The 25182-nt window shown below is 33.8% G+C and overlaps 4 protein-coding genes across 5 annotated transcripts; all 4 read left to right on the forward strand.

The window, feature by feature from the left end:
* The first annotated feature begins 47 nt into the window (after window positions 1-47).
* LOC113521613 (uncharacterized) lies at window positions 48-5130 on the forward strand. The gene is made up of 6 exons (XM_026907201.3): window positions 48-179; window positions 1321-1458; window positions 2185-2333; window positions 2910-3016; window positions 4151-4314; window positions 4831-5130. Exons 1-6 carry the CDS (start codon window positions 109-111, stop codon window positions 4925-4927), a joined length of 726 nt encoding a protein of 241 aa, XP_026763002.1. The 5' UTR covers window positions 48-108; the 3' UTR covers window positions 4928-5130.
* Window positions 5131-5627: 497 nt separating this feature from the next.
* On the forward strand, window positions 5628-10660 carry LOC113517986 (uncharacterized). Of its 2 annotated transcripts, none has more exons than XM_026902737.3 (3): window positions 5628-6478; window positions 7033-7164; window positions 8664-10660. In XM_026902737.3, the coding sequence occupies exons 1-3, from the start codon at window positions 5743-5745 to the stop codon at window positions 10532-10534; spliced, it is 2739 nt and encodes a 912-aa protein (XP_026758538.1). In that variant the 5' UTR covers window positions 5628-5742; the 3' UTR covers window positions 10535-10660. The 2 variants fall into 2 exon arrangements, with proteins under 2 accessions (XP_026758538.1, XP_031767517.1); XM_031911657.2 differs by lacking the exon at window positions 8664-10660 and adding an exon at window positions 7338-8162.
* A 3760-nt stretch (window positions 10661-14420) lies between these two features.
* On the forward strand, window positions 14421-15831 carry LOC113517997 (uncharacterized). The gene is made up of 2 exons (XM_026902747.2): window positions 14421-14627; window positions 15661-15831. The coding sequence occupies exons 1-2, from the start codon at window positions 14466-14468 to the stop codon at window positions 15829-15831; spliced, it is 333 nt and encodes a 110-aa protein (XP_026758548.1). The 5' UTR covers window positions 14421-14465.
* Window positions 15832-16729: 898 nt separating this feature from the next.
* Window positions 16730-20273, forward strand: LOC113521490 (uncharacterized). The gene is made up of 4 exons (XM_026907028.3): window positions 16730-16881; window positions 18013-18177; window positions 18770-18997; window positions 20013-20273. Exons 1-4 carry the CDS (start codon window positions 16750-16752, stop codon window positions 20178-20180), a joined length of 693 nt encoding a protein of 230 aa, XP_026762829.3. The 5' UTR covers window positions 16730-16749; the 3' UTR covers window positions 20181-20273.
* The last annotated feature ends 4909 nt before the right edge of the window (window positions 20274-25182 follow it).

The raw sequence follows: 25182 nt of genomic DNA on the forward strand, positions 1-25182 counted from the left end.
AAAGACATAGATTAAGGATAGTGCCTTTTGGATATAGCAATAAATTGGAATACTAGTTTTTATTTTTGTTTTAGGTATTTGTCAACCCGCAGACGAAAAAATGTAATAATGGAAAATAAACTACATCCTGGAGACCCTCGAAGTAATGTGGCAAAATTTAGTGCATTCGATCCTGACAAGTATGCCAAACTGTTGTTTTAACAATAATTTGGTTTTTCTTTACTTGGTACAGTATATAATAGTGAACAACTCTGACGTCTACCTACTTCTGTAATATACTGTCAAGTTGACCAGTACATGATCATCATTAGAAACTGTGTGAATTTCCTGATAAATTAGTCATGATCTAATTTACAACTAACCTATTTTTCTCCTTCAACTAATCCATTCCATGCTGCCTGTACAAACAAAGCAGGCGATCTTTTGCAGGGGGAAAAGATTGTTAAAAATGGGGATCAAGAGCCTCATTGCTAGTGATATCAAGTCGACCTCCACACGGTTTCCCCTGGAAACTGTCTTGATTAGTTCTTCGGGAATTCATCACGTTGGACAAACTAGTTTGCTTTCATCCCCACTTATCATCCCTCGTAGACAGGGGCTCTGCTAGCATATAGCGCAGGCGGGATTACCATTCCATTAAATTCCCAATAAGAACCTCCCTTTTGTATTCATTAAAATAAGTAACTACCTATTATAAAAACAAACGCCAATTGCAATATTATCTGTTTTCTTTTCCAACCGACTTCAAATATAAGGAGTTCTCAATTCAGTTCTTTTTACTACCTCATGACCCCGTCAGTTGTATAGCGATTACGATTATTTGTTTTATCTGAAAAAATACACGTACAGACTGGTTCCATAGAATTTTTTTTAGAATCGCTTCAGAAGTTGAGATTTCAAATCAAAATAACAAGTTTTGTCACAATCGAAGTATTTTTTTTTGTGGAATACAGGATGGTCGCCATATTGCATGTCAATATTGTGTTCTTTTATTATGCGTTGTGTAAAAAAAAAAACACATTACGCTGTTGTTTGAATAGCAAAAAAGCTGTCGACCCACATGATATGAAGTGGTAACGATCATCTCTTGACGTGAACTACACCGGTCATCATACATTACGACGCCTATGCATCTCTCATATTTCATATAATGTTACGTTTAGATTATAGTGTTTCGTTATAATCCGAAACTCACAATTGCTTTACGACTAAAGTATGATTGGGACAGAGGTGCTCACACAGAGGACTATTGGACATAAAATGTCACTTATACAAATAAGTTTTTCCTAACTTTTTTTTATGATAAACACATTTTTTCAGATATGTTATTGACGACGTTGCTCTTACTGTTCGTACTAATGAGGCTTTGACACCAGGCCGACCTCCTTCCTTGACACAGCAAACTATTGGCAAACTTCTACAACCACTAACTAGAGAATTGGTCGAAGTTCCGCCTAGGTAAAATGCCTTTAACTTTACCTCCTTATACAGAATCAGTAGCCTTTTTTGTTTATAAACGTTCGACGACAATAAAATATTTAATAAGCTGCTTTATTTTCTACAAGTCAATAATATGAAAAAAAAAAATCTTAAAAAAAGTCAATTTTTCGCTGTATTAATTTTTTTTGCAAACATCGTTTGTACCATGTTAAGTATTCTAATACCACAGATAGGGGGGAAGGGATTGTTAGTAATGGAGACTGAGAATCCCATTGCTAGCAATATACCCAACCAGGTCGACCTCCTCGCGGTTCCCCCTGGAAACTATCATGATTAATTCCTGATGAATTCATCATGATGGGCTAACTGGCCTGTTTTCATCCTCATCGATCACCCTTCACTGGTGCTCCGCCAGTGTATCCCGTTTGCGCAGGCGGGGTTACCATACCATTTTCACCCATCAAAAAAAAATATACCACAGATAACATTTAAAAAAATATATAAGTTTTAAAAAAAGTAATACACCATATATGCCCCTATAAAATTTAAAGTTTGCACTCGATTTCCCTGGGATCTGCTCATGAGATCCTGTTTTAGTGACAATGGGTCACCTCAGGCGTATACTCTTTCGAATACAAAAAGAATTTTTAAAATCTGTCCACAATTTACGAGGAAATCTTCTTTAGACTGTGGCTAAGGATAAACAGTCAAATTGTGTGGCACAATATATTTAGTTTTTAACAGGCCTACTATTGATGAACTGCCTGACGCCGTAATTGATCATATGGTACAAAGAGATAAAGCCTTTTGGGTTGACAAACCTGGCACTAATGCATATACGCTACATGACGCCTATTACAATTATGGTATGACAACGGAGATAGTCAAGCCACGTAAGTGCTTATTTATTTCTTGATATTATACCTACCTTAATATATATAAATTCCGTGTTACAATGTTCGTTCACGCTAATTTTTACAACCACTTAATCGATTTAAATTAAATAAATTCACCATTGTACTGTTCAATACCTTTTACAATAATAAATTTTGTTGATGACATAGCTAGTTCTTCTCCATTACTATCCTCCCTTCCCCTCCTTCAGGCAAAAACATTAAACCCAAGGATAGTAACATGTAGTAACAGAAGGGTAGTAACAGGGACTAGCAGCGTCAATACCAGGAATAGGAGGTCAACCGGACAAGGTTGTCCGGTTGACCTCTACACGGTCTCCATTAGGAACCATTGTGGTTAATTTCCGACGAATTCTTTACAATGGTCTAACTGATCTGCTTTCATCCTAATCTTGGTATTCTATCATCTATAAAAATTATCAACCAATAAGCCCCAATAATACCACCTATAGTCGGGATCTCTGAAGAATACATGTAGTTTATTGCTGCATAAGGCTTGATAGTAGATTATTTTATTTCGCTTGTCATATTTCGACTAATATCTTATGCTCTCAGCACACCAGGAGGTATTCCCTCGTTCTTATCAGTACGATCTTGACTGTATAAAGTATCGTCGCCAACATGCCTGCGATGGTCTTAAAAAAACTGAAGAAATGCTACAAGTAAGTTGAAATCCATAATAAGAATAAAAGATTGTTTGTTCAGTTTATTTGTTTCTTTGTTACCTCTTGGAGCATTAACGACGTGTCCACTCGTCATTAAATTTAGTTATCACATTACATTTGAAATTGATAAAGAGGTATTCTGATTGATCAATTTATCGCGGTTACGCGGACGAAATCGCCGGTAAAAACTAATTAAGAGTATTTATTTATATGCTTTTGTACAATTACTTATAGATATTAGGTTATAACCAAAATGTAAACAGATGGGCATATCCCTTAAAGGGATTTCTTCTAGTCAACATTGAGAATTCGAAAGGAGAAAGTATTTATAGGGTTTGTATATAAAGCATAACATATAAGGTGCAAAATAAAATATATGTGTTCATACTCAAGCTTACTTAGTATTTCTACTAGATTATTTAAGACTTATTACATTAATCACGGAATAAGTTGCACATAAAACAAATAATCAACTAAAAATTATGCAACAGTTTCACAATTTACTTTCGTACTTATTTACTTAATAGGTAGACAATTAATTACTTGTAACCATGTGGTGATAATAACGGTACAACACAAAATAAAAAAGTACCTTTGCACCAAAAACCCCTTAAGCTGTATACGTGCAACTGTATCTTATCTTATCTCTCTTTAAAGTGTCTAAATGAATGTAGTTACAAAATTGGCCGTTTTCTCGTTTTGTACCAATACTTTGAATTCATATCGCTTTGAATTTATTCAAATATCTATCATAGTTTCGTAGAAAAATAATTTTAAAGTATGGGATTGCAACCCCCTTTATCAAAAACGACTGAAGTTAGTCAAAAATTATTTCCAACAACTAGCAATATATTAAAAGTACCAATATTGACAAAGATGCCAGTACAGATTTCATATGGAAACAGTTGGAAACAGAAAAACCGACTTCAGTTGGAATAAATCCAGTTATTCTGATTTAAAAATTAAAGTATCAAAATCTGTAAGCTGTAATCTGTTCAGATAAAGAATTTTCCAAATCGGTTTACAACTGACGGAGTTAAGAGGTAACAAATATAAAAAGAAAAAAAAATACAATCGAATTGAGAACCTTCTTCTTTTCGTACTTGGTTTAAAATATCAATGTGCTTTTAGAAACCGCTTAGTGCTCATTGCCGAGACTGCAATAAATATAATACTCCTAGCCCGACCCCTTTTCAATTGGCTTGGACTCAAAATCCTGATCAAAGGAGATGGAGATACTATCCTGACCTAACTGCTACGCTCACAGCAGAAGAAATACGACAGTTAATGAACGAGTATAAATATATTTTTTCCAATAGCTACCCATTTCAAATTAATAGAAACTAAGTAATTTAGATCAATTTAAGTAATTTAAGATCGTGTAGGTACCACAAAAATAAAAGATTTCAATTATGGCTAAACTGGTTATTTTGATTTAAGAACTAAAGTACTGAACCGATTTTGATTAAATTTCTATGGAATCAATCTGTAAGTATATACTTCCACATTGGAAAATAATTTTTCAAATCTGTTTATAACTGACGAAGTTATAAGGTAAGAAACACACATAAAAAAACACAACCGAATTGAAAACCTGTTTTTGAAGTCTGTTCATTGTGACTTAATTATATGTACCTACTATGCCACCTTAGAATAATTCCTGTTGCTTAGATACATACCTGAGTACTTATTTTTCTGCTTTCTATCTTTAATCAAAATCTGACATTTTCTATGTAATTTGTTTTTAATTAGAAATGAACAATAATACCTATGCATAGAAAATATCATAATCAATGCTATCTTTGTTTCAGAGTAGGACGTCCGTTTTATAATGAAGCTTGTCAATGGTACAATAAAAATTACACGTCTGTAAAATACAATTGCATTTTACGTAAATTCTCGAAATAAATATTATCTCTTGTTCACAGTTAATTTCTATAATTCTTAAAAAGTTTAATTTGATAATTAACATAGTAATCAGAATTAGTGTGAAAATGAACACAATGTGGAAGTTATTCGCGGAAACATAGTGTAACCCAGCATTGTTTATAGGTTCACTTCCTATCTCTTATCAGCATGTATGTATTTTTTAAATATAATAAACGAATAGTCCACCGACATAGTACATTATTCTAAATCTATGAGTCCACCTAAAAGATAATGGGAAATGTCGCCACTAATGCTATCGCCTATAGATATAAACACCGTGGCCAGGATAGAAAATTCAACCACACAAAATAAATACCTAGAATACTTTGCTACTTACGGCATACCACTCCAAGGAATAAGTTGCACCTAGTCGCAATCTTAGCTTGCTTGCTTGTGTGCATTTTTTATGACATTAGTACCACCTTTCTGTTCAGAGATAAAGAATCGATCAGTCAGGCCTCTTTAGTCGTAGAAAAAAAATGCCAAGTGCTATACCTCGTTTGTAGCAATCAGATCAAGTAGGTACTTAAATATAATATGCTATAATAATAGACTTATTGTAAAGTATTGCTATAATAATATAATGTATATTTTTTTTATTTTGAAACAAATATGTTTTTGTTAGTAAAAAAGTAATAAATACTCTTATTACATATCTTCTTATCTAGCCTCACTTGTCTGACAACATTCACTCTTCTTTTGTTTACACTTATCAAAATTTTAAGTATGTAATAATATTTCTGAAACTTTAAAATTATAAAAATATAGTATCCCATTCCCAAACATAAATAACAATGACTAAGCAGGATGACGGCCTTTTCCTTCTTGAGGTACTTGTTGACAAGATAGTATTTGCGAATAGTCCTTGCTTCGCCGACAAGGATTTTAGAACCTGTATTAATATAGAATGTCCATCTTTTGAACCTTTAGAAATATGTGACAATGATTCCGGTGCCTGTATTGCAAAAAGTGGTGAATCTTTTGTTACAACTTTTAATAATGGCAAGTCATGTCTTTTTTCAATGAAAGAATCTGATATAAATAAAGCTATGAGCAAATTTCCTATAAAAATATCTGTTTACAAATCTCTTCCATGTGGATGTCTACCCACTAAGATAATCATAGGAGAAGCAATAATTGATATGACTAAAGAATTCGTGCAAGCTCGCAAAAAGTTTCTTGAAGATCCAACTAATGTTAGCTACCAAGCTTTAAAAGATTCGTTCCATATCGTTGGCCCTGATGGTAATGAATCTGGAGAAGTCGTAATGTTCTTACGTATATCGTGTTTTGGAAAGCTGATTATTACCAGATTTCAAGGAGGAGGAGTCCAACCGAATTTAAGTAGTCGTGGGAGTTCAGCTGTAGTAGACCGATCCTGTACACCACGAAAAGACTTTCAAACATCGCAAAATCCTTGCGTTTGTGGGGCTGGTCGGGGAATAAATGTTACAGGTGGAATTGGCGCTATCAACGGACAACCTTGCATGATCGACGGTGGAGGAGGCTTTGGAAGAATTTGCCCACCAGGTATTTTACTCGTCTGTATTTTTTTCAATAGACGATAATGGAATGGTAACACCGCCTGCGCTAACTGTATGTGCTGGGAACGGGGTATCAGTGCTGGATCATCATCATCATCATATCAGCCTTTAACTATCCACTGCTGAACATAAGCCTCCCCTTTGAGAGGTTGAGAGGGAAGAAGGCCAGTATTTGCCACGCTTGGCGGATTGGCAACCGCAGTTAGGCTTTAGAGATATTTTAAGTGGGACACTGCTGGAAACCACTGGAAAGGAAAGGGTGGTCTATTCCATGGCGGCACCCGGCCTACCAGTGACGAATAATAGGTGAGAATTAAAAAGCACGTCAGTTAGCCTATCGTGATGAACACACCTGGAATTCGGCACGATAGTTTATAGGAGAGACTGTGTAGAAGTCGATCCGACAGGGTATATTGCTAGCTAAGGGACTGGTAATCCACTTTACTAACAGTCTCTTCCTCTCCACTCATCTACATTAAGTCATATCAGAAGGATTTAATTGTTTAGGCGATAAAATAATATATCATAAATACTTTGCAGCTCGAGATTCTTACAATAGTATCCCATGTGAGGACCTAGATGACCCTTGTTATTGTTCTGGCCCCAAATCAGCTGAAAAACAACAAATGGTCTGTAGAAATACTGACCAATACTGTTTACATGTACCAAAAGGTAATTAAAATTTAAAGTCATAAAAACCTTGTAAAATAGTTTCTCCCTAAGGTAAATAGATATTTAAGTGTTATACAATTTACTATTATTTAATTTATTATGAGTATTAGTGCATAATAACGTTTTTATATGGCAAAAACTGAATGCATGAGAATCACTTTCTTGATGGCCAGGTCACAGTAAACAATTTGAAGAAATAGGCACAAATTTGGGCGGCAATGAGCTTAAAATAAAAGTACCAGCAAACGCATCTATAATTAAGAAGATTAGTCAGAGTCATTGTGCAATGCAATGTCCTTATACTAAAGGAACATATGATAATTCTTGTGAACCACCATGCGGAAAAAATCAAATTACTCTAACATTACCCAGTGAAGCTATTTGTTGTCGCGGTGCTCAACCAGCTGGAACACAATTTACTTGCACAACAGAAGGATGTATACAAGCTTCTAAGCACGGCCAGCAGGCTGCTTCATCACGCAGTGATACTAAACAACAAGAATTACCAAATAAAGAAGTTTTTGTATTGAAAGTAGCTAAAACTGCTATGGAAGGGGATAAAAAATGCAAATTAGAGTTAGAATTAGTTACTCCTAAAGGTCCAGATAAGAAATCACCCGTACAAAAAGTAAACACAAAAATACAATCGGATGTTGATTGTGATTGTTGCCGCAAACGACTAAAGAAATTCAAAGGAAAAAGGCGGTGTTAATTCTAAGAATAGACAAAAAACAAGCACATGTGTATTTTTAGCTTTTAATCTCAAATTTAGAATACATTGTTTATATCATTTATGTTACTAATTACTTATATTAATTTCAATATTTAACCAATATTTCAAAGAAATAACGAATAGAGTATAATTTATTATAACTCATTAAGTCTGATAAGGTCAACAAATTGTGCAGATTGCTGTCCAACGGGAAACAAGGTCATATTCCAAATGCCTTCTTATATCTGCGCTATGGGTCACAAGCAACGGGCTCATTTTAACTTTACGTCAGATGGCATTGGAAATGTATCGAGAGATGATCCTGGTCAATTAATGCCCACTACTACAGCAGATTATCCTGGTGTTATATACGACTTTCCAAAACAAGTAATTAAATTGAGAATCGGGAAAACTATAGAAATGCCAGGCAGGAAATCAAAACTGGAATACCAATTTATTACACCTGTCATAACACAAGATAAAGTAATACCAGTTAAAGATACGCGCACTACGCAATGTATTTCATGTAATCCAGATTTTTCGTCAAAAAAAGTCACAAAACGTCATATATAGAAATATTTTATTATTAATTAAATGAATGTTCATGTTATGTATTAATATGAGTAATTAATTAAATTTTATATTAGTGTATAATGGTTTTCTTCTCTCTTACTTATTTTTGAAATCTGTTAATTATTTAAAGCAAGCAAGCAGTTCTTCAGTTATTTATATCACATGTCTTCGTTTATCTCTTTAATTATTAACGTTAAATATCAACTCGTCGTAGGTATATTGCCGAGCTTGCCGTATTACCAAGAATTAACAAAGGACCAAAAGCAGGAAATAAAAACGATGATCAAAACTGTGGAGCAATATAAAACGGAAGAACGCTTAATGTTAACATCTATAAATTCTACATCACAAACTGTAACTGCTATCAGTGATAACTTGAAAATATCAATAGAAAGTATGAAATTTCCATACTGGACATATAACACAAATTTATCATCTTCCGAAATATCCTCTGTCACTTCATTGTGTACTTTGCGATCTAAACGCCGCAGTGTGTCATTTTCAAACACTGTTAATTGTATTTCAAAATCACATCAGTCTTTTTCTTATCCTCTAAGAGATGATGACAGTAAACGTAACATTTATTTTGAAAAAGATTATTTTGGAGAGAATGAGACTACAGTTTATATGACGCTATTTGACAACTTTTGTCGGTGTCGCACGTCAGGCACACAGGCTACAGCTTCTATAAATAAATGTTTACAAGTTTGTCATAATAGCAGCACAGATACTCATCCTAGTGCAATCGTAATAAATTCAAAATTGTGTTCAACTTGTAGCCTACCTAGACCCAATAGAAATATCACACAGCGTAATCCGAATATGCACAATTCTAACATTTTTTTCTTTGGCATGAATAAACAACAAGAATCAAATAAATCGGGAATGGGAAGTTCAGGATCAAAAACCAAACTAAAAGGAACTGCAAAAGCTACTGTTGCCCCAGTTAAAAGTGAAAAAGGTACTTTACGTGAAACGACTTCTATACAAACTCAATCTAAAAGTAGTTCTATAGCAGTGCAGACAAAAAAAGCAAGAGATTCTTCAACAGGAACCTCTACTGGAAAAGCAGTAACTATTAAAGAGAATAAATTAGGAAAGCCATGCCCAGCACTACGTAATGTAACAAAAGGAGATATGATGACAACAGTATCACACATTCAAATTACTCCTAGAGAACTGTGTCCTATAAATGGCACAGAACCTTGTCTAGGACCTAAATGTATTATCGCTGCATCAGGAGGAGAACAAGCTCCAGTTAAAGTCACAACAATGACAAATCCTCGTCGTGGAGTTTTTGAATTAATCATTCGTCGAATGACTGGAGCTCCATTGGCAAAAAATGAACTCATGTTAGAATGGACTCCACCGCCATCCCGACCACTGCCATGTAGATCCTCGTGCCGTATCATACCATGCTATCCACCAAGGACCGGTCGCCAAACAAAGTGCAAGATGATCGTATCTCGACATACACCATGCAAACCTAAGTGTTGTAAAAAAAGTTGTAAGAAACCATGTGGGCCTGTGTCATGTAAGAAATGTTACATAGCTTCATGTTGTGGGAAAATTTGTCGGCCATGTAAACCATGTACTCCATCTCCTTATAGTAAGCCTTTCCCACCATTATCTAAGTGCAAACGTAGCATTCCATGTTATTATTGCAAATCCTACCCATCATCACCTTGTACGAAGCCTTGTTTACCGTCACCTTGTCCTAAACCTTGTTTACCATTACCTTGTTCTAAACTATGCCCGCCATCAGCATGTATGGGCTCATGCTCTCTTTCACCTTGCAATCCTTGTGAACCGCCCTGCTGTAGGAAACCTTGCAGTTCTTCATGTAAAAGCACACCATGTCTACGCCCATATCCCGTGGGACGTAAAAAGACCAGAAAAGCTCATAGTCAGCCGAAAATTAAAGCCCATCGAAAGCGCAAATCTCCATGTTGCAACCGTTCAAAAGCTTGCCCCGTGGTCAAATGTCGTAGTATGCCTGGTCCATATATTGGTTGTAACAGCATACCTCTATGCCCACCACGTAAATGCAAATCTGTTTATCCTTGCAAGCCGACCAAATGTTAATTCTGTTACTGCGGATAAAATCAGTTTGCAGATGCATTCAACTATTCAAATTTCATTTAAAGTATGTAGTAAATAAATTTGATTCCTTAACAATTAGAGTATTAATAAATAAATGAAACAAATCTAGTAAGCATATAATCGTTAGTAAAACAATCAGGGTCGATTGTGACGATTGTGTACAATCGGCACAGCTCGACTGGGTATCATTGCTTTTTATGTCCTCGAAAAGTAGAATAACCACATTTAACTTTCATTTAGGGTACACAGTATCATATTAGATATAAAAGACGAATGAAATGAAACTAATTTTTATATATTTTTATGCTATATAGTTTTTAACTTATAATCGAAAATGTAAAAAAAGAAAAACAAATCTCCCTCCCCCTGTTCTCCGAAGTATGTGAAGCAAAAAATCTGAAATAATTTATGAAATTATATGTGAATATTACAAGAAATAAAACAATGTTTCTAACTAATTAATAACTGCAGCTAAATACTTGTAATAAAAACATTAGAAGAACTGTTCTGGGTAGTAATTCTCCAAATGTAAGGTTCTGTAAAATTATAAAGTACAGCTATACTATCCAACTTAATGTAGCTTCGTAAGTCTTCTTCGTACTAACTAAAACTGTTGAATCCCCAGTATTAAGCAATTTTAAGAACCTTGATTCAATGGCAGGGGATATGCATCTCAGCAGTGCCTATCAATGTATCCTAGGGAAGAGCGAAATATTGTCTAGTTCTAGTAAATGATTTTAGTAGGAAGGTATTCGGGTATTTGTTATCATCTAAGACTGAAGTATTTTCTAAGATCTGTTCGTTTGTTGTTTTTGTCGAGAATCAGACTGGTAAGAAAATAAAGCGACTTCGTAGTGACAATGGTACAGAATATATAAATAAAGAATTTCAAAATTATTTAGAACGTCGCGATATTAAACACGATAGAACTGTACCTCACACACCAGAACAGAAAGGTGTAATGGAACGAACCAATAAGACAATAATTGAAAAGGCTAGGTGTATGTTGCATGATAATAATCTTGACCAGAGATTTTAGAGTGAATCTTTAAATTGTGCTATATATTTAAAGAACAGATCACCCACTTTGGATCTTTCAAATAAAGCTCCTGAAGAAGTTTGGATAGGTAAGAAAGTAGATCTCTCTCATTTTAGAGTTTTTGGATCATCTGCACAAGTTCTTATAAAAGATAGTAGTAGAAAGAAGATGGATTCAAAGACAGTAGAGATGACAATGATTGGATATAGTGATATGGGTTATAAATTTGTAAACTTGACCCACCCAAAGCGATTTATAGTTGCTCATGATGCGATATTTAATGAAAAGATAACAGAGAGTTCTATAGGTCAAGAAAATAAAAATGCTTTTAAATTTTGTCCAAAAACATCAGAAGTAGTGGCGGTTCCTTGTGAAAATATAATACTTCGAAATCTTGAAAATATAAATGTGCCTATAAATGTTGAAAAAATAAATATTGATATTACGAAGGTCACACAACAACTACACACAGAACCTGTACGCCAAGATGTTTCAAGCACAATAGACGTGGATGAGGTATTCCATGATTCTATTTATACTGAACCAGGTGAAATTATGGTTGACTATACAGAATCAGCTGAAAGAGGTATAAATAATCGAAATGATATAGAAGAGCTAGTGATTCAAGAAAGAAAGTATCCATTGAGAGATAGACGTTTGATTAGAGATCAAGATATGGTCTATAACTTTTATATATCTGATGGTGCTGACCCTGTGTCTGTACAAGATGCTGAACAACATTCAGATAGAGAGCTGTGGCGAAAAGCCGTGGAAGACGAATACGATTCTTTGATAGCAAATCATACATGGGAACTAGTTGATCAACCTAGAGATGCCAACGTTGTTAAATGCAAATGAGTTTTTAAACTTAAGACAAATACTGATGGCTCGATTCAACGTCACTAAGCGAGGCTTGTGGCATAAGGTTTTTTGCAAAAGTGGGGTAAAGATTATTTTAAGACTTTTGCCCCAGTAGTGAAATTATTTTCTATGAGGCTTTTGATAACCTCGGCAGCTGAAATAGATCTAAAAATTCATCATATAGACGTAACAACGGCTTTCCTTCATGGAGATCTTAGTGAAGTTATATAACATAATATAGAACAGCCAAAATAATTCGTTCAAAACCCTATTAAAGTATGTAAGTTGAAAAGGCTATTTATGGATTAAAACAGGCTACGCGATGTTGGAATGAGAAGATTCATTCTTGTATTGTTGATATTGGGTTTGAAATGTCTAAATATGATCCGTGCGTATATTTGAACCGATCAGGTAAATGTTTTATAGCAATAGGTCTTTATGTAGATGATTTCTATATTTTTGGAAATGATTTAAAATAAATTCAATCAGTTAAAGACAAAATTCGAAAAGCTTTTAAGATTAAAGATTTAGGAGAGGCCAAAGATTGTCTTGGTATGCGAATTACACGAAATCTGGATAAAGGTGAAATTGGTTTAGATCAAAGCCATTACACACACAAGATTTTGAATAAATTTGGAATGCAGGATTGCAAGTCTCTGAAGACTCCTATGGAATGCGGCTTGAAGTTAGAAAAATGGGAAACCATCGAGATTGCCAACTATCAAGAAATTATAGGTTCCTGAATGTATCTGTCATGTACTACAAGACCAGATATTAGTTTTGCGGTGAGCTACTTAAGTGAATTTTGCTCTTGTGCTGGATGATCACACATGTCTGCCGTAAAGAGACTATTAAGGTATCTTAAGGGTACCATAGATGCAAGGCTCACTTTCAAGAAAAGCAAAAGCGAGTTAGTTGCCTATGCAGATGCTGACTGGGGTGTTAATGCTGATGGACATTCGTTTACTGGCTACACGTTAATTTATGCAGGTGGGACAATTTCATGGCAGGCTTGTAAACAACGGTATGTAGCACTAAGTACTGCAGAGTAATACATTGCGATCTGTGAAGCAGCTAAAGACGTTATGTTTATTAAAAGTCTATATGGAGAGTTAACTGGTTATGTAGGATGTGTAACTATTTTTAGTGACTGTCAAAGTGCCAGATCACTGACTTATTCCCCGTAATTGGTAAACGGTCTAAACACATAAATATTAAGTTTCATTATGTTAGAGAGTTAGCCGAAGGTAAGGACATTAAAGTTGAATATAGGCTCTATGTCTGCTGATGTTCTGACTAAACCCGTGGTGCTATTAAACACAGTTATTGTGTGCAACACATAGGACTCCAGTGGTGGTGTTGAAGTAGGTTTTATGTGTTATGTTGATCTGTGGAGCCCACGCGTTGCTAGGTTACCTTTTTCTGTTACTCTCAATCTAAAGTTGAATAAAATATAATACGCTATATAGATTTCCCTTATTTTGTTTCATAAATTCTATATGTTTTTATTTTAGATTGACAGGCGCTGCTGGAATGCATATTGCCTGTCATTGAACCAAAGAGGTTCTTAATACTTATTTGATAATATCTCTCATAGACAAATAATTCTATATAAGACGTGAAGCAATTGTGTTTGCATATATGTGTTTTAGTTTGAAGAGTGGGATATGGCAATGAACAGGGCACAGAGGAGTGTCTAAGTCCAAAGGAATGGCAACGAATGGGCGAAACAGTATACTCTCCATGGTACTGCACATGTCTATAGGCGACGGTTACCACTTTCCATCAGGTGGGCCGTCAGCTTGTTTGCCATTCTAAGTTGTATAAAAAAAAATACTTTAATTCTTATTCTTCGATATGCCGTGATTTCTACTACCTACATCTGAAAAGCTAGAAAGAGAATGCACGCTATTCTTGATCTAATTCTGAAAATCTTTATACCTAATTGTCAGCGGACATGTCATCAAATCATGATTTTTGAATTCAAAATTTAAGTTCTACAAAAACGTAAAAATGTCTGGTAAAAAAAGCACTCAAATGCAAGATATAATAAAACAACAAAGCTTAAAATCTGAACCGTGTCCGTGGCTGTGTAATCTGGTACCGTCAAATGTGCCAGCACCGGGCACTGCTCAAGTTGTTCTTCATCCAAAGAAAGATGTCTTCGTTCTTAAGGTAACTTAATTGATATGTATCATCCATCCATTATATGCCATGTGGTCCCAGCATATAATAGGCTACACCTTTTTTCTTGTGGGTGTCATAAAAAGCGACTAAAGGAACTTAATTAACTAGAGAAGTGCAACAGCTCCCCTTTTAAAACATCACCAAAACCTAACTGCGGTACCTGCACACCAAGCATAACAACTACTGGCAAAACACCCCAATAAGAGGACAGGAGAAGAGGAGGAGAAGAGAAGAAGAGGGAAGAGGAGTTCAAAAGTGGACAGTTAACGGCCGATATAGATGGATGGATCCATACGTTATAACAGCCTATTGTTACCCCACTCCTTAGCATGAATAGAGACGAATTCTCCTATCATGAAATTATGCCCACATTCTGTAATAGGAGCATAATGTAAGTATTAGCAGTAGTATACTGCCATAATAGTTTTATTATCATTATCATATCAGTCGTTAACTGACTATTGCAAAACAAAGGCAGGCCTTGGAGAGTTTTGCCAGTAATTACTACGCTTGGCAGACGAGTTGGCAACCGCAGTTAGGCTTTGGTGATATTTTAAGTGGGATACTGCTGCCCATCTCGGTTGTTAAGTTCCCTTGGTCGCTTCTTACGACACTCACAGGAAAGAAAAGGGAACTATTGTAGTTTACGATATATCATTACTGCTCAATTGGTTGATTATGGACTAGTATTTCGATATTTTCTTCAAAGTAATTATTGATTAATAGATAATTTTTACTGAAATAATATTGTATATTTATTCACTTAATAGATGCTTTCTTTTTTTTATTAAAATCTTTTGTAGTAGTAGTAGTAGTATTAATTTATCCACAACAGGAAAGGCAAAAGAACTAAGTCATACAGCCTGATCTTCAGTAGAAAGTTTTTTACAGACATTAGTTCTACACTAGCGATGTGCATTGCCTTCAACAATAATGAAATCAGTGGTCATATTGTATTCTCATTCCATATACACTAGATATCGTTAATAAATGCTCCAGTAACAACATATTATGGTTAAAGGTGGCGAAAATAGGACCTACCGGTGACCGAAGATGTAAAATGGAACTCGAACTGGTTACTCCCAAAGGTCCAGAAAGAAAAACGCTTTGTCGAATTGATACAAGAGAAACCCAATGTGACCCCGACCCTTCTCCTTGTTGCTGCATAAGACCAAGAAAAAGTAGAAAGTAATTATTCAAATGTCTCAAAAATCTCTTCCCATTTTTCTTTGTGTAACTTGGAATGTATTAGAAATAAAAATTGTAGTTTGTAGTTATTCTTTCAATATTTGTGAAGATGTTTGGAGGATATTTGTTGATTACTCACCCTTAAATAAGGCACAAGAGTTCACATCCTGGATTTCTGATTGGGTTTACTCCTAAAGGTGCATTAATTTAGAACATATAATATCGTAGAATTTTGCCGTCACGTTATAATAGGATAAACAATGTATGCTATTGTATGTGGAAAGATTTTCCCCCTTAAATTTATAGGAGATCGTTATGCAGTACGAAAAATTTAATGCGTTTCTAAACAATTGCGTAAATTTTGCTCCGGTAACGTGTCGAAAACGTTCAATTATATAATTTAAGTAAATATCGCATTTTTCCAGTAATTCATGTGAAAAGATATGTTTATGTCTACTTAACAATCAGTATATGGAGTGTTATATATTTATATATTGTTACAGATTAACAGTATTTAATGCCTGCTTACCTATTTAAACATTATTAGAAAATCGTTATTTATTTAAAAATAAAAGCATAACAAATCCATGTCGTCTATATATATATATTATATGATGATGAGGATGAAGCAGGTCAGTTGGCCCCTCATGACGAATTCAACAATAAATAGTCACGATAGTATCCGGGGGAAACCGTATGACTGTGGTCGACCTGATTGCTAGCAATAGGGATATTATATATGATACGCAAGTACATTATACTACACCATATAGTTTTTATACTATGTTACGTCTATGTATGCTATAGTAATCATAGATTAAGCATAGTATCTGCGGTTCCAATAATTCGTCTAAAACCTATAATGACCATAAATTCAAGTGACAATAATTCTGTCACGAAATCAAAATTCTAAAGTTCTTGCATGGTTAGTAAAAATATCGCTAAATTCTCAGTAACTAACATCTGCCAATATCTACCGCGTTTAAAATATATTAAAATGGGTAAAACTCGAAAGCCTTACGAAGAAATCGGTGCTATATTTAATGGAAATGAGGTACGTAAAACTAATTAAAAAAAAATAATATACTATTGTAGGTATTAGACAACTGATATACATACTTAAATAACTTCTTAAGTACATAATTATTATACCTAGAAAATATCCAGATAAATTAGTCGGTGATAATTATCCGGGGTGAATACCCCGAGTTCCATAGTCAGTGTGGTCACTCCAGATACCTGTTTTTTTAAAGGATGAGTACGGAATAGTAAACCCGCCTGCACTAAAGGATTGTTAGTAATGGGAATTTACCAGCTCCATTACTAGTAATATATCCTATCAGGTCGACCTCCATGTGGTTCCCCCTGGAAACCACCATGGTTAATTCTTGTGGAATTTATCACGATGGGCTAACTGACCTGCTTTTATTCTCATCTATTATTTCTCACTTGTGCTCCGCCAGCGTATACCGATAGCACAGGCGAGGTTACAATTCCATTATCAACCTATTAAAAAAAAATGGTATACGCTAGCTGAGCACCAGTGAAGGATGTTAGGTGAGAATAAAAATGCAGGTCAGTTAGCCCATTGTGACGAATATACCTGGATTTAGCACAATGGTTTCCAGAGGGAACCATGTGGGAGTCGACCTGACAGGGTATACTGCTAGCAATAGGATTGTTAGCGCACATTTCTAACAATCCCTTCCCGCCTTGAGCACCTATTAGGGTTTATCAAAATTTATTAGGATATATTTATTAAGCTAAGACGTAGATTATATTATTAATATACTAAAATTTTACATGGAACATAGTTAAGAAGAAATAATACGAAAGGTCTTCATAAGATAAATAGAAGCCAAGACAATAATTTTTAGAAGTTTTGTCTATGTCTCTATGTTTTTACGACATCATGAAAAAAAAAACTGTACCGAATGAAATACAATTTTCATAGTTTTCTTCTTAATGACATTACTTAAAAACTAATATATTATTTGCGTACACAGTAGAGTACAAAAACCTAGTTACATATATATAGAAAACAACAGCATATATATATATATATATATATATATATATATATATATATATATATATATATATTATGCAACTTAAAATGGCAAGCAAGCTGACGGTCCACCTGATCCACGCCTATACATTATAATACATGTTTTCTTTATATTAGGTCAAAATCAGAGTACCAAAGAGCATATCAAAACCCCCGAAACTGACGCCATCCCAGCTGAAACTACAACAACAGTGTACTTGTGAAGATGATGAATCCGTTTGTTCTGAGACATGTGGATTTCCTGGTGAAAGGGGTGGTCCGGGGAATAGACTAAATTTTCAGGTTCTGTAAATTTTTTTATAGCTTGTAACGTAAATCGTTGACCTAGTGTGTCTATCTAAATCCGAATTAAATTAATAAAACCAGTTTCATGTATTACTGAAATTAGTACTGCTGTGTAAATTGAAAATTATTACCTTAACAAAACTTTTTTATCACTGAAATTAGTCATGAAACTAGTTTCATGGCATTGAATGTAATATAAATTCGGGAAATTTGTATTCTATTTGAAAAATTGTATTCGAAGTAATATTAGTAACTGCCTAAGCTCAACTATTGTAATAGTTTATTTCATCCTAAAAAAGCCTCAAGAGAATAACTATAATATATAGAAAGTAAATATTACAACTTCATTTATATCTAGCTAAATCGCCAGCAAAGGAGTAAAGAAATCGTTTTACATATTGCACTATGCATGTCTTATACTTGAGTTTAATAGGCATAATTTTGAAGAAAGTGAACTATTACAGAACTGTATAATTCTTGTAATTCGACGAAGTCAAATGCGACTAGTGCAAAGTCAGCTTTTTTAACTCCCAGATACAGTTTAGGAACATATTTAACCTAATATTGATATTTAATTCTATTCTTACAGATTCCAGACGACATTTGCGAATCTCTAACGAATAGGACAGCATTAAATTCTGAAGTAGTGTATAGTAAGAAAGAAGCTCATGATAACCTATGTGGCGTTTGCAATCTTACACCAAAAGACGCCCCAAAAGGTGTCCAGGCCCAAAAAGTTCTTCATCCAGACAAAGATGTTTTCATCTTAAAAATAGGCAAACAAACTGATGAACCTAATCGTACTGGCAATATAGAGGTATAACATTTATGTATCGATCCAAAATATTACATTACGAGTATTTAACACTGGCTGTATCTAGCGGCTTTTCCCGCGTGATTTGTGTTTGAAGGGTGGGATATGGCGTGAATTTACAGGGTACAGAGGAATAACACATGAGTCCTCAAGAATGGCAACGCATGAGGGTATCATGGGCGAAACAGTATACTCTGTTATGTCCATGGTATTGCTCATGTCTATAGGCGACGGTTACCACTTTCCATCAGGTGGGTCGTCAGCTTGTTTGTCATTCTAAGTTGTATAAAAAAAAGATATAGTACCTAAAATATCATATATTAAAATAAATTAAGATATAACTTACCCGTGTAGCAGTCCGTTTAGTGGGTACTTTTTGCGTAAAAAAGTAACAAAAATCACCAACCTGCTTAAAAAATACAAATCTTCTTAATTTTCATGAAATTTGGTACTAAATAATGGATAAGTGGCATCCTAACCTAACATATAGGACACTTTATACACTAACTCACGCGTGTCAAACCGTGGACACAGCTAGTAATATAATATATTATCGGGACATGATTTACAAAAATAGGCTGGCGAATTTTATCGACGTCATTATCACTTCTCATCAGTTAGATCATGATCAATCGCAAGACTCTTTAATAACATTTCAATTACACTGCAAAAATTGTTAAAGGTGAACAAAAAGAAATAATCAAGCAAATCCATTACAAAGTGGACTATAAGGATTCTTTGCCAAAAGCTTTTGTCCTTGCATACGTCTGCATTGCTTCGTCTACTTTCATAATTCCTAATTATAATTAGCATCTTAGTTTACAACCCAATGAAGTAATGCTAATGTGTGACGCGACATGCTTTAGAATTTTAACATTATACTACGTCACATACATAGTACATTAGCATACTTTATTAGGTAAATATACACTAGAATGCTCAAAATGGCCTTTTACGTCATTGAAAATGTGTGTAGGCGTGGTTTATCTGAATATTTATTAGTTCTCTGTATTTTCAGGTAGAATTAGTGACACCGAGAGCTCCTGCCAAAATGAAACCAGCCACACACTCGTGCAAGCAAATACAATGTGAAGAAGAGAATATACCTTGTTGCGTTCCATGTAAAACTTGCCGGGGAATAGTCCCCAAAAAAAGGAAAGGAAGGCGATCCAGGTGCTGCATGTAAACAAAGAATTACGTGACTTCATTCTTTTTATACTAGACAATTATAATGAATTGTTATTTTTTAGGCTTCGAAACATGTAGAAAATTTTTAAAATAAAACATTAATAGCATGTATTCTAATTTTATTTATGTAATGAAAACTCTTTACTATAAAATACTAGATGAAATAAAATTTATCTCTGATATTTACTTCCAATCTATTATATATTTCAATCGATAAAGTTATTTATTATTATGATATATTTCATTCTAAATATATTATTTATTTGTAATAATTACATTGTATCTAAACATTTATAGACTTCACCCGAAGTCCAATTTTAATCTAAAGTGTTATCAAAGTGCTTACGCCTAAAATATTTATAACATGTAAATATTTGTTTAAATTCCGGACATCGATTGGTCAAAAATCCATTAAAATGATTATTAACGGTTTTCTAGCAATCCTTACGTCTAGTATTGTCGCCTCTTATCACGGTTATATAAGACTAAATACGTATTTACTTAAATTTATCACGAATCTTCTTCATATCAATTATTACATAAGGGATAAGACAAATAATGCATAATACTAATTAATAAAACAAGTTGCAATTTATAAATACAACAAGTTGCAATTAAGTGTATGGGTAGGTATAAACTATTTTTAAATTATATTACTGTATGGGATTCTTTATTAGGATAAAAACAATGAGCTCTTCATGGCTTCATCCGTTGGCATGATTGACTTCTTGTAACTAGTTGATAAGCGTTTATCCTCTCGCTCCTGGTCAATATAGGTACAGTCTTCGAGTGCAATAAAATAACCCCTTATGTATGATAATAAATTATAATTACGAGTATGTCAAAAAGAAACGGGAAACTTATCTTTGCTGAAGTGAAATCTTTTTAAAATTTTCTAGTTAGAATTAAACAAGAAAGTAATGTTTTAACTTTTATGAATATCAATTAATTGTTATTTCTAAATTTACAATATAAATGTAAATGAGGAACAAATGCTTAAATATCCAAACATTTTCTCAAACGTTTATATTTATAATATTACAAATTTTTACATGCGATTTTCCGTATAACCAGGATAAAATGGAACGTATGCCCTTAATTGTCCTCTCCTTTTCAAACACTACGTGTGTACCAAATTTCATGACGATTAGCTATAAAAAGTAACAAACAAACATACTAGCAGATTTATAATATTCATAAGTATTCATTGGGATTTTAAAGTCGTGAAAAGAACTAAAATTAAATTTAAAACAGTTCTGTGTCTGCTAGTATTGTATCTCACATACAATGTATATACAATGACAAAGTCTCCACACATCCCATATTAAATTTATTATAGTTCACAATCATTAACATAATAAAGACCGTATTGTAAACATAAATATTCATCAACATCATCAATTCAACCATTCATTGTCTATAGCCAAGCAGAAATCGATATATTATATATTATTATTAATTATTAGGTATTATTATATCAGCCGTTAACAGTCTGTTGCTGAATATATGCTTTCTTCCTCGAAAACTCCTCTTAGTTTTGGCAGTAGTTGCCATGTTTGGTAGGTGGGTTGGCAACCGCAGTTAGCCTTTGGTGATGTTTTATGAGGGATGCTGCCGGCATCAAGTTCCCTTAGTTACCTCTTACTCCTACGGGAAAGGAAGGGGTGACCCATTCTATGCGAGGATCACAAACGTATATCAATATATAGGGTAAAATCAAAAATAACCGCCTAAGCGAATGTTAACCAATGGAACTGAACGCTTTTCCAATTTCCCACCGACTTTAATAATAAGGAGGTTCTTAATTTAGTGGTATTTTTTTAATGTTTATTCCTTCATAACTCAATCAGTTGTAAACTGATTTGGAAAATTCTATTTTATCTGAAAGGATATATCTGTAAGATGGATCTCATAGAAATTTCATCAAAATTGGTTCCGTAGTTTAGTTTTAAATAAAATAACTGGTTTTGTCACAATTAAAGTCACTTTTTCTTGTACAACAGTTATAAATGTTGACAGAATAACTAAATGACGATATTGGATAGTGTTTGGCTTTTCAGTCTTCAGTCAACAAATGTCTTTAGGATAAAAAATTAAACTTTGTAATTTTTTAAAGACCTCTGTTCTCATACTGTACATATTTTTATTAGAAAATTCCATAACGAAATCACGATTTTGTAAGTTTTGCATTGTCTTTACTAGAATCACTCTTGTATACAAAGTTAAATAGGCCGCCTTATATATATTGTTCGCTTGCCAATAAAATAAATTTTGCATATATTATAGGAAGTGTTAGACAGTATTATGACTTTGAGAATACCACATTAGTTTATTTCAGTTATTTTATAATAAACTAGCTTTATCCACGACTCCATTCTAGTTAACTTTGGAATGAAATATACAGTAAACTTTAAATTCGATATTCAGGAACAAAACTATGATAACCGTTTTCAATTCGGTGCGATATTTACAAAAATTTCTAATAATTCGTTTTGAGTTTTACTGCTTTTATTAAGAAAACACTCGTATCAGTATTTTTTTAATATTATTCTATCTACATAGTTAAAATTTTGTTATAAGTATTAACTAATCCGGCGGAATGAAAGGGATTGTAAGTAATGAGTCTAAAGACCACGTTGCTGGCAATGTAATTTATCAGGTCAACCTTCACGTGGTTCCCCTTGGAAACCGTCGTGGTTATTTCTTGATGAATTTTTCACGAGCTATCGTGAAAAATTCATTAAGGTCAAGAACGTTAGTTAGTCCACTAATATTTAACAGACAGGTTGACCACCCCTGTTAGGTTTTAATGATGTTTTAAGAGGGACGCTGCTGTCCATCCATCAATGGTCTTTCGGCAAAGGAAGGGGTGGCCTATTCTATACCGGGACCACATGGCATAATCTCTAAGAGTGAGGAAAAAAGATAATGGTCATTGGCAACTTAGATCTTCGTTATAAGAGAGAACTTAAACTGAATCCGCCTGAAGTAATTTATAGACGTCCTTATAAGAACGGAAAAATCGAAAGACAAAGGAGAACAAAAATTTATATTCCATAAAAGCTTCTAAAAACGATGAACAGCCTTGAGAGACGTCATTATTAGGAATAATTAAAGAATTCATTATGTAAAATGCATACCTTTTTCACCAGCTAAGAATTAGAAACGTCGTGTACTCTGCATTTTGTCTTTGCTAAAGAAAAGATATAGCAAGAACATGCCACACCCAGCAGCCTATTCTAACAGCTAATAAAATCTCTGAAGAGAATTTATAATGCCCCCTATAGTGCACCAACTTTGATCATTGCTAAGTCGACCATTCCTTGAAGGAGTATTAAACGACATTCAGACATTCATGAAAATCATACCTACAGCAATTTACTGTCAAAGATTTTGTATAATTTATCCTATCATACTATTTGCAATTCTGTGTTACTAGGCCAAAGATTTTTTTGGCTTTTAGCCAAAGTGTAATGATCTCTGTGACAAGTTATTTTTGAAATAAAATTGTTTTAATAACAGTTAGACACACAAACTTGTACATTTACTTCATTACTAAACATTTATAAAATTACGTTCATTATATTTTATTAGGAATGACAAAAAGATAATGAACTTTTAGCTAGTAGTAGCCCATTTCATAAAAAATTGTCGTCATCACCTAGAGACAAACAACCTTCGACTTCATAGTACTTTTACGCCCAACTACATGAAACGAGTATAACTGATACATTACCACTCCCGAGACTTAAGATTACCATAAAATTAGGTATAAATTATATGTTAAACTTGCAGTGACTGCTCGCAATGTGTTGTATTCCATACTGCTTCATACCTGGGTATTGGATATCATATTAAACATCTCTTGAGATAACCACTCCTATTCTCAAACAATAAGGTAGACAAGTTAATCCAAAGTAGTAGAATAACCCAGAATAGAGACCAAATATTTATTTACTAGGAATATAGTAATGAAACTGTAAATATCGACTAAGAACTACCGCCGTTCGATAGCGTTTTATATATCATAAAACTTTACAAAATACAGATGTCTGTACTATCCAAAGTCCTCTATATATTCCAAAGTTTCTAGGTAGGTAGTCGCAATACACGTTATACGGGGGGGAAAGTATTGTTAGTAGTGCGGACTACTAGTCTTATTACTAGCAACATACACTGTCAGCTCGACCTCCACGTAGTCCGTCCTAGAAATCATTGTGTTGAATTCGAAGTGTATTAATAACAATGAGCTAATTGACCTGCCTTTTCATCGTCACCTAGCGTCCTTTACTAGTGCCCAGCCAGCGTATACCGTTACCACAAGCAGGGTTACCATTCCATTATCAACCATTAAAAAAAATTCACGTTACAGACTTAATATTGAATTCGCAGTAAAATTAACTTATTGCTTTCCTACTAATGATACATAATTAGAAATCTTTCACTGACACAAAAATATGTGGCAAAAAGAATTATTAAATCATATCTACAAAGAGAAGACAGCCCAATTGACAACCTTTTCCTTTTAAAATTTTATTGAATAAATATTATTTCTTCCTTTTATTAATATCTAGTTGCTATAAAATTTTTGCTATTTAATTACAGACCTATACTTACATTGTTGTAATATTATTGGCTTACATTTAATGTTTTGTAAAGTATAATAATACTATTATTTGATCATAGTTCATAACACCTTGTTTACGAAAAATTTATTATGCATTGCAGCTGTATTGATAAGAAATGACATTGAAAGCATTAATATAATATTGTTAGAGGTGACATTTACGATTGAACACGTGGAGTTCTGACTCTATTTTCTATATAGATTTTCTAGATAATAGATTACTCGTGAATTCGTATATAAAATAGTATTGTATAGTAGTCAGTGCTAAGTTGCGATGTAACTTACGCAAGAGTAACAAATATCATTCGTTCGTACAAACTTTTGCATTTATAATATTAATAGAACACGTATGACTACATAGCCAAATAGTTAA

Source organism: Galleria mellonella, unplaced genomic scaffold, assembly GCF_026898425.1.
Source record: "Galleria mellonella isolate WM207_F2 unplaced genomic scaffold, CSIRO_AGI_GalMel_v1 utg33, whole genome shotgun sequence".
NCBI classification, from domain to species: Eukaryota; Metazoa; Arthropoda; class Insecta; order Lepidoptera; family Pyralidae; genus Galleria; species Galleria mellonella.